This window comes from Nematostella vectensis, chromosome 1 (genome assembly GCF_932526225.1).
Source record: "Nematostella vectensis chromosome 1, jaNemVect1.1, whole genome shotgun sequence".
NCBI classification, from domain to species: Eukaryota; Metazoa; Cnidaria; class Anthozoa; order Actiniaria; family Edwardsiidae; genus Nematostella; species Nematostella vectensis.
Genome location: NC_064034.1, coordinates 2,716,477 through 2,734,946, shown reverse-complemented (window position 1 = coordinate 2,734,946; position 18,470 = coordinate 2,716,477). Strand labels below are relative to the sequence as shown.

Sequence of the window (18,470 nt, the reverse complement as noted above, 5' to 3'; positions counted from 1 at the left end):
GTGATTTCTATGATACCAGGTCCATATGAGTTCTATGATACCTGGCCCATATGAGTTCTATGATACCAGGCCCCGTGTGAGTTCCATGATACCAGGCCCAGTGAGTTCCATGATACCAGGCCCATGTAAGTTCCATGATACCAGGCTCATGTGAGTTCCATGATACCAGGCTCATGTGAGTTCTATGATACCAGTTCCATAATACCAGGCCCCGTGCGAGTTCCATGATACCAGGCCCAAGTGAGTACCATGATACCAGGTCCACATGAGTGCCATAATACCAGGCCCATGTGAGTTTCATGGTACCAGGCTCATGTGAGTTCTATGATACCAGTTCCATGATACCAGGCCCAAGTGAGTTCCATGATACCAGGTCCAAGTGAGTTCCATGATACCAGGCCCATGTGAGTTCCATGATACCAGGACCATGTGAGTTCTATGATACCAGGCCTGTGTTAGTTCCATGATACCAGGCCCATGTGAGTTCTATGATACCGGGCCCCATGTGAGTTCCATGATACCAGGCCCATGTGAGTTCCATGATACTAGGCCTGTTTGAGTTCCATGATACCAGGTCCAAGTGAGTTCCATGATACCAGGCCCATGTAAGTTCCATGATACCAGGCTTGTGTGAGTTCCATAATACCAGTTCCATAATACCAGGCCCCATGCGAGTTCCATGATACCAGGCCCAAGTGAGTTCCATGATACCAGGTCCAAGTGAGTTCCATGATACCAGGCCCATTTGAGTTCTTTGATACCAGGCCCCGTGTGAGTTCCATGATACCAGGCCCATGTGAGTTCAATGATACCAGGCACATGTGAGTTCTATGATACCAGTTCCATAATACCAGGCCCCGTGTGAGTTTCATGATACCAGGCACATGTGAGTTCCATGATACCAGGCACATGTGAGTTCTATGATACCTGGCCCATATGAGTTCTATGATACCTGGCCCGTGTGAGTCCCATGCCCACGTGAGTTTCATGATACCAGGCCCATGTGAGTTCCATGATACCAAGCCTCGTGTGAGTTCCATGATACCAAGCCCTGTGTGAGTTCCACGGTACCAGGCCCATGTGAGTTCTATGATACCAGGCCCATGTGAGTTCACATGATACCAGGCCCAAGTGAGTTCTATGATAACAGGCCCATTCGAGTTCCATGATACCAGGCCTGTGTGAGTTTCATGATACCAGGCCTATGTGAGTTCTATAATACCAAGCCCCGTGTGAGTTCCATGATACCAGGCCCATGTGAGTTCTATGATACCAGTTCCATAATACCAGGCCCCGTGTGAGTTTCATGATAACAGGCCAAAGTGAGGTCCATGATACCGGGTCCAAGTGAGTTCCATGATACCAGGCCCATGTGAGTTCCATGATACCAGGCCCATGTGAGTTCTATGATACCAGGCCCATGTGAGTTCCATGATACCAGGCCCATGTAAGTTCCCTGATACCAGGCCCATGTGAGTTCTATGATACCAGGCCCATGTAAGTTCCATGATACCAGGCCCATGTGAGTTCTATGATACCAGTTCCATGATACCAGGCCCATGTGAGTTCCATGATACCAGGTCCAAGTGAGTTCCATGATACCATGCCCATGTGAGTTCCATGATACCAGGCCCATGTAAGTTCCATGATACCAGGCACATGTGAGTTCTATGATACCAGTTCCATAATACCAGGCCCCGTGTGAGTTTCATGATACCATGCCCAATTGATTTCTATGATACCAGGTCCATATGAGTTCTATTATACCAGGCCCATGTGAGTTCCATGATACCTGGCCCATGAGTTCCATGATACTAGGCCCATATGAGTTCTATGATACCTGGCCCATGTGAGTTCCATGATACCAGACGCATGTGAATTAAATAACGATAAACACAAAGCCAGCAATTGAATAAATTTCCTTTGCATTGTTGCTGATTTAGTGTGTATGTATCCCTTATCTGCTTTCTTTTCAGTGCTTTTTCATTGGTTAGCAGTCTAACATCCACCCTAACTGCGAAATCGCTTCTATCATAAAAAACCAGTCACACTTGGAAAGGTAAAAACACAAGGTGAATGTGTGATTGAGAATGGTGTAAAATGTTGTCAGAAAATGTCGTCAGAATGTCAGTCTAAGGCCAAAACCTGCAATGCATCAGGTGAAAAAATACTACACTGGCTGGTACAAAGAAATCCTTATTACAAAATATATATATATCAAGTATAACAGCAAGACAGAAAAGAAACTAAAGCCAGTAAGTCTGTTTCACAGATACAAAAAATGCAGAAGCAATAAATACATCTCTTTATTTACAGAAGAAGCCATAGGTTTACAGCTAACTTTTTAGGAGTATGTCAAAGAACTGATAACTTTCCAATGAACAATTTATATGTAAGGATGTAACAATAATTTTTAACATCTAATTTTGACAATTTGTTTTAATCACAAGTTGTACACCGTCACTTGGTCATAAATACCTAAAAATCATAACAGAAAAAGGACCATCATGACAGTGATATTATCTAACCTCATTGACTGGGTCAGTTCTTGATCTCTTTCTCGATACTTCGTAAATTAAAATAAGGCTCTTAAAAATCATTCTTTAAGGGTGGATTAAAACTAGGTTGGCTTAGGAGCCATATCCCTAGAAAATGTACATTTGGGCAGAATGAAATATCCACATTTATCTTAATTCTGTATGCTCCACTCCCAATTTCTGCAGTTGTTCTTCATATCCATCAATATTTCTCTTCATGATATCCATACAAGGGCCCAGCAGTCGTTCAAATGCATGAACATCAAGACCTGAAGTGGAACAAGTTAAGATGCATTGCAATGCAGGTATACAATAAAGTTGTCACTCATATCTGGAACATATATTTTGGTAGCTTGCTGCATGAGTAAAATATAGCATGGAATGCAACCCTTAAAGGTTTCCTGAGATCTGTGTTTTCACACTTAAAATCATAGTATTTTTTTATAGCAACTTGATCATTGCAACAATACCCAGGGAATGAGGTAAGGGTTGTTTCTTCAGCTTTCTTGTCCCCATACTATAGTACCCCTTGACCAAAGTCAACTTTAAACCCAGATTAATTTCACATTTAAAGATTACTTACTTGCACATACACAATCCCCAACAGAATACACTGATGCAGCACGAGTGTTGTGAGTGATGAGTGCAAGTTCACCAAAATATCCACCCTTAGTACACTGAGCTATCTCAACTTCGGTGGTAGGGTCACTCTGCAATAAAGATATACCATAAATTATTGTTTTGGTGCCCTACAATAAAATAACACAATCTATCTAAAGTCAATATACTGTGGGGGAGTCTCCAAAACTAAAGAAAGATCATGATTTACACTAAACACCCCACAACATTCACTTACTCTAAGCCTATTTAAATAAGAAAATCGGTTCAATCAAATTGCAGTTAGCAGAAATCACAGGCAGTTAGTTAATGGACTGGACTGCGATGACACTTTGTGTAGACAAGAATCTTACCTTGTTATGCATCCTTATGGACACTGTACCACTCTCAACAAAGTACATAAAATCAGCTTCATCACCCTAGAAATGCGAAGCATGTTGTAAAAACAGTAAACCTCATAACAAAGTATATAAAGTCAGCTAGAAATTAAAAGCATGTTTGTTAGAATAACTCTTTCTCTGTCATGAAATGCAGATCCAAGGGGGGGGTCTCCCTTTGGACAAATTTTAGAATAAAATGTTTGTGTGACAGAGTTAAGAAATGCAGGAAGTTTATGGTGGATATTGGTGCCCCTGGCTTTGGGATGAATACACTTCCTTCCAGGGATCCACGATTTGAGCCTGTACCTGCTTTATAATACACTCCCCATCTTTAAACTGTCTGGAAACAAGTGCATCTGCTAGGTTCATCCTTTCATATTCCTGTAATTCACACAAAAACACAAAACATTAGTCTGATGATTTTTTTTTTCAAATTCATAAAGAATTGCTTACTGTGATTTCTTGCAAAAGGGGCACAGTTTCCAAGAGAGCCTCGTGCACTTTTCTCTTCTTTGCAGCAGCTTTCAGTAATATTCTCCTAAATGTCATTCGATCCTGAATCAAACAAATCGAGAGCAAAAGCTTACAAAGCTATATGTTGCAAAAAATTTCTTTAGGAAAAGAACATCCTCCTTATTTATCTAAACAAACAGTAACAGGGTGTAAAATATGTACAAATTACTCACCAAGCCCCAGATAACTCCTTCCGAAGTTGATACTATAGTAGCAGCTCTACATTAAAAAAATAATAATGATCATCAATTTATAACTGACAGCTGGACCCTTGGAGATGTGAAATGCATAAAAAAAACTGCACAAAAAACATATTTTTAAAGCTCCAAAAAAATTACAAAAATGAAGGAAGAAAAACAACTCCTGCGTTGTTGTCGACTTTTTTTTAAAAAATGACTGATTTAATTGCCTGCTGTGGATAAACCTGTTTTGCAAATACAAATATTTGGAAGGACTCATTTAATAATAAGGTCTCCGACAGAAACTCTAGATCAATAGGGACTATACATGGTATTGACTGTGAACATTATTACCTTGGTGTATTGTACATAAGTGCCAGTTCTCCAAAGCTGCCTTTGTTGTCATAGCTGCCAACCTGAATTATCAATCATAACGTGAATTAACTTTGAAAATGTTATGACTCCAGAATCTCAAAAACATGCATACTATCTTACCATTTTCTCTTGACCATCAATCCTTACATATATATCATACTGCCCTCTATAGAAAAATAAACACATTTGTAAATAACTAACAAACATCTCACTGTAGGATTGCTACATTTGCACACCTATCAATGACGTAAAAGTTGTCGCCATCATCGCCTTGGTCAATAATATGATCTCCTGCCTGTGTTTTTCTTTCAAACATGGCATCTAAGACTTCATTTAGTTGCTCCTGAAAAAAGAAAACAGCAAGAAAAATAACTTTTTTGACCAATGTTGTTTATTCATTAACCCGTGATTGCCAAGGAGTATTATCAGCACTGCTAAAATATGTTGCTCCAAAATGATTTATGCATTATTGTGCTTATCCTTTCTGGGGTTGCATTTATTGTCTTTCACTGGTTGCGTTAAAAAAAGAAAAAATTTTTTTAAAGGTATGCAAAACAAGTCGTGCTGTTTCAAATGATCATTTGAAGAATGAGATAAAGCCACAATAACAGGTGCATTTGGGACATATAAAATTAGATGCTAAAACACAATAAAAAGAGTCCCTTTAAGTATGTAAGTGTACCTTTGCTAAATTCTTGAAAAGTAGGATATTCTTGATAGCATCGTTGAGTCTTTGCCTTTGCTCATCTGTTTTAGGGTACACAATCTAAAAAAAAAAAAAGATTTAAAAAAATGATCTCACATATTGTTGATTGTGTTGGTGAGAACAGTTATTATCCAATTTTGTTATCTTTTCTTGTCAAATAAATTAAAAATTTATTTTAATACCCAATCTAGGAGATCCAGCATATTTATAGGAATATTTGTATGGCTTTGACGGAATAAAATTATGGATTTGCATAAGAAATATCAGAAATGAAATTATGAAAACAGTTTCAATAATCTATCAATGATTGAGCTCAACCAATGTTTTGTAGTCTCACAAAAATGCATTCAAGCGATGAAGCTCAACATTAAACTATAAATAGTATTTTCCATATTTGTCACTTCGGATGCAAATTGAAAAATAACATAGTAAAAAAAAAAACACACACACAGTGATGTTATCCAATGTATTCATTGTAAATATAATAGCTAAAAAATAATTTGTATCTTATAATTAAAAAAAAACCTACACTAAAACTGAAAAGAATTCTTAAATCTTAGTTGTTATTTCATCGACACCAATAATTTATAATTTCAATCTACACAAAAAAGATTCATAAACAGATGATTTATTGATAAGGGATCGTGTATCGCACATTTAATAATTGCTTTTTTCTTCTGTCTACAGCACTGGATAAAATATGCGGCTAAAGTGATAACGATATGAACAGTCATTACGTCTTGTCATGTTCACTTTTGTTGAAAGGTTGAAAAAAAACGATGTACATTCAGCTAGGTTAAGGATGTACAAAACGTCTATGTATGGTTACAAACTGAACCAAATAATTGAAATGGAGCTAGGGGATAAATTACTTAAGTAAGCTGATAAAGGCTTCGACATTTGTTTGGGTAGTAAAAAGGCGTGTTGGGGCTATATCAATCGATTTCGCTCATAATTATATAACTTGCTGGCTTACCCGTTACCAATACCAATCGAACTTCACACTAGAATATCTTCAATAAATACCCCAATAGTTTATTGAAAACACTTTTTAAAAGTGTCTAGTCAGGAGTCGCGCGTATTTTTGCAAATCGTCGTTTACGCAGTTTGACAAGGAGATCAAGCACTAATTATTAGATCGACAACTAACCGGCTGTTCGTCGCCCTCGTCTTCCGAATCCGGATGAAACGGCTCTGCACACACTGAGAACACAAAGTAAAATACCGTTTGAGCACAGGTTTCAGACTTTTTATGATTAATAAAGAATAATATTATTGCTTGTATATGCTTGAAAATGGCGGCCAAGTTTGTTTGGAATGCAACGAGTGGACGAGTTAAATCCACGATTAAAATCACCACAGCAACCAGGATTGCGAGAAGGCAATCGGCACAATAACAGATAGAATTTCTAATTCATGAATAAACCTTTGCTTGTCGCCACGCTTGCATTTTGAGTTATATTTTCTGGCAAATGGCGACCTCAACTTACCCGACTGCCGGCGCGCGTAGCGGTTTTTCGGAGGCTCTGAAATAGAAAAAAATCAAAATTTATAAAACCCAGACAAAAGATCGAAAGTAATTTGATTTGTATTTTCACGCTACATGACATTCGTGGAAACCCCAAACACTTGTTAACGTTCGCCGAGAATGTGTAGATCAATTTACAAGCATTAAGAATTTGAAGAAAGTCAGAGAAAGTTGATATAGATTTTCGGACTCAATATAACAATAACGGCAGCGACAAAAATTATAAGAGCTATATAAGTTGTGTCGATTGATGCTATTGTGACAACTGCCAAAGCGGAACGGAGTCTTTGACACTTGCTGTCTGTGGAAAACACTTGCTCTCTTTAAATACAAACTTTCTACCTGGCATTTCGTCATCTTCATCTTCGTTATATGTATCGTCTTCATCATTACCAGGAGGCCCAAAACTAACACCCTTCTCCTTATTCTTTTTCTTCCCCTTTTGACTGCGTTTTTCTTTCAGCTTGAGTTTCATGAAGTAATTTGCAGCGAAGTCAACGATGTCCTCGGGTTTCTCGCGTAATACATGCACCGTAAAATCCTGCAGCAAATCTGACAAACCACTTGGTATTTCAAGATTCATGTCTGCGGTCCTTTGCAATGTAATTCAAGATTGAAAATACAATGCAGAAGTTCTTAGGAGTAAATAATGCTCATTTTCCAGTTGCCTGTTTGCTTGGTCCTGTTGTGATCAAACACATCTGGCCTTGACGCCTAGATACTGTGCAAAGCGCGTGCGCGAGATGTTTGGCGGCAAACGTCAGTAAAAGCGCAATCTATTGTCCGAAGGACCAATCAGAAACCTGAGTTAAGTGCTATGAACCAATAAGATAGCGACTAGAGTTTTTAAAACATTTTGCTCAAAAAATTTTTGTAAACAACGACTGATGCAGTACAAGTGAGTTCTATCGTAGGCGAACCAGGATAACGAGGGACTTATATTTATCCTGGTTCGCCTGTGGCTCAACAAAATAAGTTTACTTCTTTAGAAGCACACGGAGATAATAAAGAGTGCAATCTGCTTTACGGGGGGGGGGGGGGATGAATAGGTTTGCGGATCGGCGGATTCGGCCCCGAAATGCTCACGGAATACGGATTTTTAAGATTATTTAAGCGGATTGGCGGATTTTGAAAGTACGGCGGGTCACGGATTTGTTGACAATTCGGGCGCGGATTTCGGATTTTGACTGCTTGACGCTCGAATTTCGGATTTTAAATAAATTTCAATCGATGCTATTGTTTATCTGTCAAACCATGCGGATCTAAAAAATTCTGCGGGTCCACGGATTTGCTCCGAAAATATTGCGGATCGGCGGATTTGCATACCCCTATTCACCCCCCCCCCCCCCCCCCCCCTTTACGAATGCTGACCATATACTGATACGAGGAATTACGGCAAACAAGATATTTCTTGTAAAATTTCTGTCTGAAGGGTGGTTCCACAATGTTCCTATCAAACAATTTTTTTCAGAAGGAACTAATGTATTTTACCTTGGAGGTGCTGCTATCTGTGTTGCCATATATTCCACAGGTAACCCAAGTAATGTTACGAGAAACAAACTACCATTCCTTGGGTTTTCCTGTGATTTTCCCCAGTTCTGGAGCCTTCAAATACTATCGACCTCCTGTTAACTCGAAGTGTTTTCAAAAACTGTGATTTTTTTCCCCAGTACTGGAGCCTTCAAAACTATCAACCTCCTGTTAACACGAAGTGTTTAAAAAACTTTTCCTCTATTTACACTAACTGATCATGTGGCTTCTTGAGATCCAAATTAAAAAAAATGACTGCACCCGTTAAGCCAGAGAATAATATAAAAATAAACTCTTTAAATGAAAATAAGCCCTTTCTGACGAGTTTGCCAACCAAAAACGGTCACGTGATCTTTTGGTACAAGTCGCATTAGTACAGTCGTTCTTACCGCTTTCTTGTTTTGCTATACTCTACCGCTATATGTATATTGTGAACGCGCCTGTGTAGGCTCGGGAAGTACTAAATTTCAAGTCAACATAAAACACAGGTTTGGTGGTTGCCATGGCATCAGGAAATCTCTAAGCTGCTTTTCTCGCGCCTATTCTGCAGTAAATCAAAAGGGCCATTCGTGGCCTTTGATCATTATTTTCTATAATAAAAAATATACTGGTTAGAGACGAGCAAGGCTCGAAAGTGCCCTATATGTACATTTACATTTTTTAACACGCAATAAATGCAATGTCGGTTTGATATATTTTAGGAATAACAGACAAAGAGCACTTGCGCAACGGAAACAATTTGAGTCGCGCTTTTTTTGTTTTCTTGCTGATACAAAAAGACTGGAGAATTTAATAGATCGATTGAGAAGAAAAATATAATAACAAAAAATATTATTTGTACATGCTTTTTTTATCTGTTTGTGTTTGTTTCCTAAGCAAATTTGCATGATGCATTTGGTGCCCAAATCACACCCAAATATTTATTACTTACGCTTAGCAAACTTGCTAAGGCACATTGAGCGAAATAAGATACCTTTTCGTATAGCTAACATTGAAATATTTTAGGCCGACGGATGTTTGAAAGAAAGTAGCAATGTAAGAGGCAATCGATGGTGTGTTTTCTTATCGCTGCTCTTGGACCCTAAGTAAATAATGGTCTTGTCTCTATATGTAGAATTCATTCAATACTCCGACTTCCATTTTTCTCAATATTTCATGCGAAAAATTGCTGAAAGCTAATCCGGAACGTTAAGAAAATAAACATCTAGAAAATGAAGGCGGGATCCTTTTAGTGGCAACTCTATTATAGCCATTCAAATCGACCCCTCTCTCATACACGCTGTGCTCGGCAAAGATAGTGTTGTTTTACCTGGGGAGTTCTGTATTTCGCTTTGCTCGATGTCTGGCTCAGACGGTTCTGGCGCTGACTGAGATGCTGAACTATATTTTCTTCTTGAGCATGGGAAAACAAACACTTGCTTCAGCCGCTGCCAACGCGTGAGTCCACCTTTTCTCTGAGCCATTTTGGAGCCTTGAAACCACGGCGACGGAGGAAAGTATAGTTTAAAGGTTAATGAAAAATATTCTTCGGTCTTGAATTTCTTTTGAGAATCCCGTTCAGCGCTTTCAGATGCAGGTCATCGTACTCTCTGACAGACGCGAATTTCTTGGCACAAAGAGGAAGCAGCCAAATTTCAAGCCTTGCTTTTACTGTATGTTAAATGGATCATTTATGTTATATGAATAATGCATGCCACGATTGACTCCAAATTAAGCTTTCGGGCGAAAAAAGGCTAAAACGCCCCTGCTGTCTACCACATTTTGATTATTCACCAGTGCGTCTACGCTCGAGGGAAATTAAATTTTACTTGCTTTCGGGGTCTCAACCAGTATTTGATAACAAAGTCGATTTTTGTGTGTGTGTGTGTGTGTGTGCCATACCACAAAAATAAAACTTTATTACAATAATAACGTTACGCAAAAAGTAATTTTGAATATCAAAATATCCAAGAGTGCCCAATGATAATGATCTTAAGACGGTAGTAAAACTGATAGGTCCTGAAAAAGATCGAATTATATACAGAAATAACACTGGGAGCTTATTTATCGGGATCGCATCAAAAGATATAAACAAGAACAGGTGCTAGAGGCAAGACCTTCCGCCTGCTTTCAAAAAATAAAAAATAAATAAAAAATTTTAAAAATAATTATATTTTCCATCTTATCGAAAACGAGATGCTCAATTTAAGTTGTGCTTGTCTTTGAAAATAATAAACGAATAATAAAAGGAATAATCTTGAATGCTCTCACTTTACACTATATTTTGGAAGGAGCACTCTTTTTGTTTTATAAGAACCTTTTTCGCAAAATCTTCCTGCCTGCCATTTCACTAAATTCCCTAAGAATATACAGTAGCGGATCTATGGGGGGATTAACCCCCCCCCCCCCTTCCCCCTTGGGCAGCCATTTTTATTTTTTTTAAAGAACATGTTGAAACACAGATAGCAGCAAGATATCTTTTTTTAGTGTGATGCGTTCTAGAATTCAGAATCATTCTTCTATTCAACAATTGAATAACAACCTTGAATATATATAATTTGTCCATTTTGTTATAATGCTTTACTTTACTGGGTACTTTATTTTTATATACTCTGACATGCATGAAAGATCATCCTTATGAATATTTTCAGCCTCAGAGCTTTAAGAAATCTTAACATGCCCAAAGAAAAAAGAACGGTCTAGCTTCAATCAGACTTATAAAAAGGGCGTGCGCGTATTGTGGAAAGTTTATGAGACAAAACAGGAGAGCATTGGGCAAAAACAATATGTTTCTCACTTAGAAACGCCAGGGTAACACATAATTTTATACTTGATTCTTACTGGAACGCAGGCGCAAGAACGAACAAATGGAAACTGTTTGATTTTCTTGTGCTTTGACTGCGCATGTCAAGTGTTGTGCTTACGCCCTGTAGTGAAACAGACGTCATCACATGTGCGCGTTGTTTGCACGAGCTCTTCACGCGGGCATTGCCCAAAACGAGGTTTTTGCAGATGCCAGGTTGAGCCCAGTGGCCCGTCAAGGGAAGCATTTGTAGCAAAGAATATTTTGCGTCGACAGAAGGGCGAATCAGCAGCCCAACTTTTCGCCTTGGGATTTGTATTGCCTCGGTCATAGTGGTAGCTCCTCTGTCATAGTTCCTCGGTCATAGTAATAGTTCATAGCTGTAGCAAGCCTCGCATTATTGGGGTGGGCACAGTACACAAACACTAAGAAAACAATGGGGGGCACAGCCACGCCCCTACTGGTCATTCCCTTATAATTTTTGAAAACAATGTGGGGGGGGGGGGGGTGCACGTGCCCCCACTGCACCACCCCCTACTATGGCCCTGTAGTTCCTCGGTCATAGTGATAGTTCATCGGTCATAGTGATTGTTCCTCGGTCATAGTTCCTCGGTCATTAGGATAGTTCCTCGGTCATAGTTCCTCGGTCATAGTGATAGTTCCTCGGTCATAGTTCCTCGGTCATAGTGATATTTCCTCGGTCATTAGGATAGTTCCTCGGTCATTAGGATAGTTCCTCGGTCATAGTAATAGTTCCTAGGTCATAATGATAGTTCCTAGGTCATAGTGATAGTTCCTCGGTCATAGTGATATTTCCTCGGTCATTAGGATAGTTCCTCGGTCATAGTGATATTTCCTCGGTCATTAGGATAGTTCCTCGGTCATAGTGATATTTCCTCGGTCATTAGGATAGTTCCTCGGTCATAGTGATAGTTCCTCGGTCATAGTGATATTTCCTAGGTCATTAGGATAGTTCCTCGGTCATAGTGATATTTCCTCGGTCATTAGGATAGTTCCTCGGTCATAGTGATAGTTCCTCGGTCATAGTGATAGTTCCTCGGTCATAGTGATATTTCCTCGGTCATTAGGATAGTTCCTCGGTCATAGTGTTATTTCCTCGTTCATTAGGATAGTTCCTCGGTCATAGTGATATTTCTCGGTCATAGTGATAGTTCCTAGGTCATAGTGATATTTCCTCGGTCATAGTGATAGTTCCTCGGTCATAGTGATATTTTCTCGGTCATAGTGATAGTTCCTCGGTCATAGTGATATTTCCTCGGTCATTAGGATAGTTCCTCGGTCATAGTGATATTTCCTCGGTCATTAGGATAGTTCCTCGGTCATAATGATATTTCCTCGGTCATTAGGATAGTTCCTCGGTCATAGTGATAGTTCCTCGGTCATAATGATATTGCCACCAGCCAAAAAGTAGGCAAAAATAAATGGAGTGAAACGAAAACGATCGAGCGAAAGGCAACGTGAGAACGAATACATGATGCAAGGCATGGACTTATAAGGATTTATTAACAAATTAAATAATAACTTTTAAGTGATAACAAACATAGTCAAATCACGAGAAAAGGTAACCTAAACCAAAGGCTAGTTTTAAAAACAAAGTACTTACAAGCGGTAAATCAAACTGAACACAACTGGCATGACAGGCCCGTACGGACAGCGCTCTAAGCTTGTAGCTTATCTCTGCTGACTGTCTTCCCTGAGCAACTGCATATCTCGCTCCCGCATCACGCCGCGCAAGCAATGCGTCTCCTTTGCTCAACGGTACTAAACTAAAAAAAAAACTAACAAATAGTGTAAAAACAGCCGCTTTGAAACTCGCTTGGGGACGCTCATTTTTCTAGGGACGCTAACATTTACCAAATAAGTAAGTTCCTAAACGTGTACGGATCGAATTAGAATCACGTTTGAGAAACAATCCGTAAAATACGTAAAACAATTATAATCGCGATCCAAAAATCGCGATTATAATTCTTTACAAAAATCTTTACAAAATCTAAAATAACTCAACATACCACCCGGTCACAATTGCCTAGGTCGTAATGACATTGCCTCGTTCATGATATTGATATTGCCTCGGTCATAGTGATATTACCTCGGTCATAGTGATACTACCTCGGTCATAGTGATATTTCTCGGTCATAGGGATATTGCCTTGGTCATAGTGATATTGCCTTGGTCATAGTGATGTTGCCTCGGTCATAGTGATATTGCCTCGGTCATAATGATATTGCCTCGGTCATAGTGACATTACCATGGTCATAGTGATATTGCCTCGGTCATAGTGAAAGTTCCCCGGTCATAGTGATATTGCCTTGGTCAGGTCATAGTGATATTGCCTCGGTCATAGTGATATTGCCTCGGTCATAGGGATATTTCCTCGGTCATAGTGATATTGCCTTGGTCATAGTGAAAGTTCCCCGGTCATAGTGATATTGCCTCGGTCATAGTGATATTGCCTCGGTCATAGTGAAAGTTCCCCGGTCATAGTGATATTGCCTCGGTCATAGTGATATTGCCTCGGTCATAGTGATATTGCCTCGGTCATAGTGAAAGTTCCCCGGTCATAGTGATATTGCCTTGGTCAGGTCATAGTGATATTACCTCGGTCATAGTGTATTGCCTCGGTCATAGTGATATTACCTCGGTCATAGTGATATTGCCTCGGTCATAGTGATATTGCCTCGGTCATAGTGATATTGCCTTGGTCATAGTGATATTGCCTTGGTCAGGTCATAGTGATATTGCCTCGGTCATAGTGATATTGCCTCGGTCATAGTGATATTGCCTCGGTCATAGTGATATTACCTCGGTCATAGTGATATTGCCTCGGTCATAGTGATATTGCCTCGGTCATAGTGATATTGCCTCGGTCATAGTGATATTGCCTCGGTCATAGTGATATTACCTCGGTCATAGTGATATCGCCTTGGTCATAGTGATATTGCCTCGGCCATAGTGATATTGCCTCGGTCATACTGATATTGCCTCGGTCATAGTGTATTGCCTCGGTCATAGTGTATTGCCTCGGTCATAGTGATGTTGCCTCGGTCATAGTGATATTGCCTCGGTCATAGTGATATTGCCTCGGTCATAGTGATATTGCCTCGGTCATAGTGATATTGCCTCGGTCATAGTGATATTGCCTCGGTCATAGTGATATTGCCTCGGTCATAGTGATATTGCCTCGGTCATAGTGATATTGCCTCGGTCATAGTGATATTGCCTCGGTCATAGTGATATTGCCTCGGTCATAGTGATATTGCCTCGGTCATAGTGATATCACCTCGGTCATAGTGATATTGCCTCGGTCATAGTGATATTGCCTCGGTCATAGTGATATTGCCTCGGTCATAGTGATATTGCCTCGGTCATAGTGATATTGCCTTGGAATAAGTACGTCAAATCGATTTGTTTTGAAACCGATAACAACAATTCGATGACTAGGTGCTTCGCCTAATTAAGCAGTGTTTTGGGGTTAGTTCTTTATTAGCGTAGCAGTAGATTAGTATTGCGGTTTCCCTTCGCTCTTCGCCATATCAATAATATTTCTGCTTTGTGAAACCAATCTCTGAGGCAGAACCGTTTACAAAGTATGGAAAGTTTCCATTATCGCACACGATCGCGGCCACGCACGATTACAAGGGAACTTACCCTGAGATGGTGCGGTCGCGTGTGATCATATAGAAACCCGCCTTCCTTCGCGCCCCTCGCGCGTGTGCGATCGCGTGTGATCATATAGAAACCCGCGTTTCTTCCCGCCCTTCGCGCGTGTGCGGACGTGTGTGATCATATAGAAATCGCTTTCCTTCGCGCCCTATGTCATGGCATTCTTAAATTACATATGTATTGTTTCTTCACGTTGATGCATACCTTACAAAGAACTTCCTATTCACCCAAATTTGCATGGCTCTTATGTTCATATTTTTGCAACCGCAGCTATTAGAAGAAGAGATTTTTCCAACTTCAAGTATTACTTCATGTACATACTAGGTATTGACATATGTTTGACAAAAAAACACATTGAAAATGAAAGGAATTATTTTCTCAAAGCAAGATTAATTATTATATCGCTAAAGCTAAGAGAAAAAAAGGTTCTCACCGGAGCCTGGGTCAAACTCCTCGTAGCCATCCTTACAAACCAAAAGACGACTGAATTTTGGTGTCGACTCCACCGAAAGCATGTCAGTTATTTTCTCGTTTTAAATAAGATACAAGTCATGTGCACTCGTGAAAATAAATAATTCCGATTCCATAAACAGGAGCTTATTCGCTTGACAACGTTACCCCCTGTCGGCGTCCTGTTGTTTGTAGAACAGTAGCCATGCAGGCCAAACGCAGACGAAACTAAGAAGCATAATAGAATTAAATTGAAGAAAAATATCCGAGTGTCAGTTATCTTTAACTTTAAGGCTGACGCCAAATAAAAAAAAATATGACATACGACAATCCATTTAATATAATTCTTATATGGTTCTGACATCGCTTTGAGTTTATTTACACCTTCATTTTTTTACAAATAATGACTACCCATAAGCACCCTTCAGTGGTGAACTGTTATTCTGCAATTGCTATAATTCGCCGATTGCGCTGACAACCTTCTTTTGAAAAGGTGTATAAAAACCGTGAGCTTTGGGATACCTTTGAAGTGACGCGATAGAATGGAGCCATGCTAGCACCCCCCGCGATGCACCTGTCGTCCCCCAACCAGCCTGATTGACAGCCCTCCCCAACAGGGTAAGTTATATTTTCAGTATAAAGGCTTTTGCCGACCAGGACTCTAAACACAGTGAACTAGAAGCATTTACACAGCGCTAGCCCCATTTCGTTCCATTGCAAGATGACCAGTATGTCTTTTACAATATGGTCACACGAGCGAGACCCCGTTGCTGTTTGCTCTGGGCTTTATGTAGGATAATATAAACATACAAAAAAAAACTTGTTTATGAAACAACCCGTGTCGTACCCTGAAGCTGTTAGCAGAAGGTCAGGACAAATGGTCAGGCTAACCTATTAACCTTAAAAGCTATTAGAAAGCAATTCATTCCTGAGAGAAAAAAAAGAACAAACAGATACCTTGACAGGCTAGGCGTGATTGTAGACACAAAAGGCGAGTGTAGATGGTAACACAGAAAAGATACAGAAAAGGTCGAAGAATCTTGGCAAGAAATTGTTGTGAGACAATCGATTTTTTTTTATTTGTGTGAAAGGTGACGATTATATTTTGTGATACAGAGATGTGTGAAACTCACTTCACATAAAAAATATTGTCGTTTCTGGTCGCCGTTTATATTTATTTTTTATTTCAAGAGTTTCTATGTAAAACCTCTATCGTGCGAGTTTTGAGTTTTGCGCTCTTCGATACTAAGCAATGTGAAAAGATAGGCATCCAACACGCCATATACTTTGAAATATGTGCTCGGGAAACGATTTGACTGAAACCAAAAATGTCGCAGTTATAATATTATTTGATTTGGGATCCGTGTGGCCCCTTATCATCCCCCCCCCCCCCTCGTTGTTGTTAACGTTTGAACTTCTCTTTACGCGAGGCTTTCATTTAGACTTTTTTTAAGTAAACCAACCAAATTATAAAATGAAAAACTTTTATTTCATGGTGTCAGACGTACCCAACCAATGAAGAATATTTGTTGTGCAAGAAAATGATTCAGCATTTGAATGGGAGGCGCCACAACAACAAGCATTCGACAAACTCAAAGAAGTCATTACCTCAGCGCCAGTTTTGGCCTATTTCGACAACTAGAAAGAGACAGTGCTTAATGATGCAAGTGGCACATGATTAGGTGCTGGGAGAAAGACTTGTAGCATTTGGCTAAAAAACGCTCTCTCCTGCCGAGACAAGGTATGCCAACATAGAACGAGAGTTATTGGCAATTGTCTGGGGAGCTGAAAAGTTCCATACGTATATGGACATGTCGTAGTTGAAACCGACCACAAGCCACTTGAAGCTGTCTCCCAAAAGCCCTTGAATGAAGCACCACCGAGGTTGTAGAGGATGTTGTTGAAGCTCACCTAGTATGATATTGATGTTCGCTATGTGTCAGGATAGAAACAAATTTTCTCAGATTGCTTAAGTAGAGCCCCTGTTAGTGACACTGAACCAGAAGAGGTGATTGGAATCAACTTGATTGACACTCTTGGTGGAGATAGTAACATTTTGTACAAATTCAGAGAATCTTCGAACTGCGATGTTACCTCAAGTGGTCATGGAATATGTCGTTAAAGGATGGACAGAAGAAAAGCATCAGCTGGATGAGCTAGCGAGGGAATACTGTAGTTTTAGGGAGGAACTTAGCGTCGAAGATGGTTTGTTATTCAAAGCAGACAGAATTGTTTTCCCGAGACCTTTGAGGGCAGAGGTTCATGGTGCACACATGGGTGAAAACAAAAGCCTAATTTGCTTTTTACTGATTTTTATACAAAGTACTTTGAGATTGAGTTGCTCTCCAAACAACCGATAACTGCGTTATCAATAACTTAAGGAAGATCTTTGAAAGGTTTGGGATCCCGGCGGAAGTTCTGAGCGACAATGGTTCCCAGTATGTTAACAAAAGAAACCTGTTTAACAGTTCAAGAGTGGGGTTTCCATCACACCAAAAGCTCTCCAGAGTATCCGCAATCAGATGGAGCTGCTGAGAAAGCAGTACAAACTGCAAAGCGGATTTTAAAGAAAGCAGCTGCCAACCAAAAAGATCCTTTTGAAGGACTGCTAAAATACAGGAACACACCCTTTGATGACTTAGGCGTTTCACCAGCTCAATTGTTAATCAGTAGAAAACCACGTACCCAACTACCAATCAAGTCGTGAAAACCGTCCAAATCGGGAGACTGAGTGGAGGAAAGCTGAAGTATTGCCCCGATCGTTCCAACAGCCCAACGCAGCTAGACAGAACTGGGACAGCCTTACCTACTCCGACAAAGCCTCCAGCGAAACCGGATGAGGAACACCCGGAAACACCCATTGCTACAGCATCCGGGAGAGTCATTAGAAAGCCGCAAAGACTTATTGAACATTATTAAAGACATTTATCGAACATTCTACCTAACGTTTTGTTGAGAAGGGAGATGTTATTAATATTATTTGTTTTGGGATCCCTGTGGCCCCTTCTCATCCATGGGCCCCCCGCAGTGCATCTAATTGGCTCGGAAGGTGCGACACACGGGCTATTCGACGAAAAAAAAAGAAAGAAAATGCATGACAATAAACTCGTGATTTTATATTTTTACTCCATAATAAATCTCCAAAGCCTAATAAGAAATAAAAATGAAAAAAGGATAAATAAAAACCT

General features: G+C 39.8%; 1 protein-coding gene across 4 annotated transcripts; it reads right to left on the bottom strand.

Annotated features, from left to right (window-relative positions):
- Positions 1-2,291: 2,291 nt before the first annotated feature.
- On the bottom strand, positions 2,292-15,362 carry LOC5509833 (cAMP-dependent protein kinase type II regulatory subunit). 4 transcript variants are annotated; one of them, XM_032378810.2, is made up of 13 exons: positions 15,266-15,362; positions 6,799-6,834; positions 6,459-6,511; positions 5,285-5,368; positions 4,839-4,945; positions 4,723-4,768; positions 4,582-4,643; positions 4,222-4,267; positions 3,989-4,090; positions 3,842-3,916; positions 3,509-3,574; positions 3,121-3,247; positions 2,292-2,806 (listed from the first exon to the last, which is right to left on the bottom strand). In XM_032378810.2, the coding sequence occupies exons 1-13, from the start codon at positions 15,345-15,347 to the stop codon at positions 2,685-2,687; spliced, it is 1,008 nt and encodes a 335-aa protein (XP_032234701.2). In that variant the 5' UTR covers positions 15,348-15,362; the 3' UTR covers positions 2,292-2,684. The 4 variants fall into 4 exon arrangements, with proteins under 4 accessions (XP_032234701.2, XP_032234700.1, XP_001630325.1 ...); XM_032378809.2 differs by lacking the exon at positions 15,266-15,362 and adding an exon at positions 9,676-10,017; XM_001630275.3 differs by lacking the exon at positions 15,266-15,362 and adding an exon at positions 7,179-7,591.
- Positions 15,363-18,470: the final 3,108 nt, after the last annotated feature.

What these genes read in the sequence shown, in the direction of transcription:
- LOC5509833 (XM_001630275.3), bottom strand. Translation starts at nt 7,419, where the DNA reads ATGAATCTTGAAATACCAAGTGGTTTGTCAGATTTGCTGCAGGATTTT. An exon ending in CCCTTTTGCAAGAAATCACA is followed by an intron (nt 3,917 to 3,988) that starts GTAAGCAATTCT and finishes TGTGAATTACAG; the next exon opens with GAATATGAAAGGATGAACCT. An exon ending in TGGGGATTGTGTATGTGCAA is followed by an intron (nt 2,807 to 3,120) that starts GTAAGTAATCTT and finishes GTTCCACTTCAG; the next exon opens with GTCTTGATGTTCATGCATTT.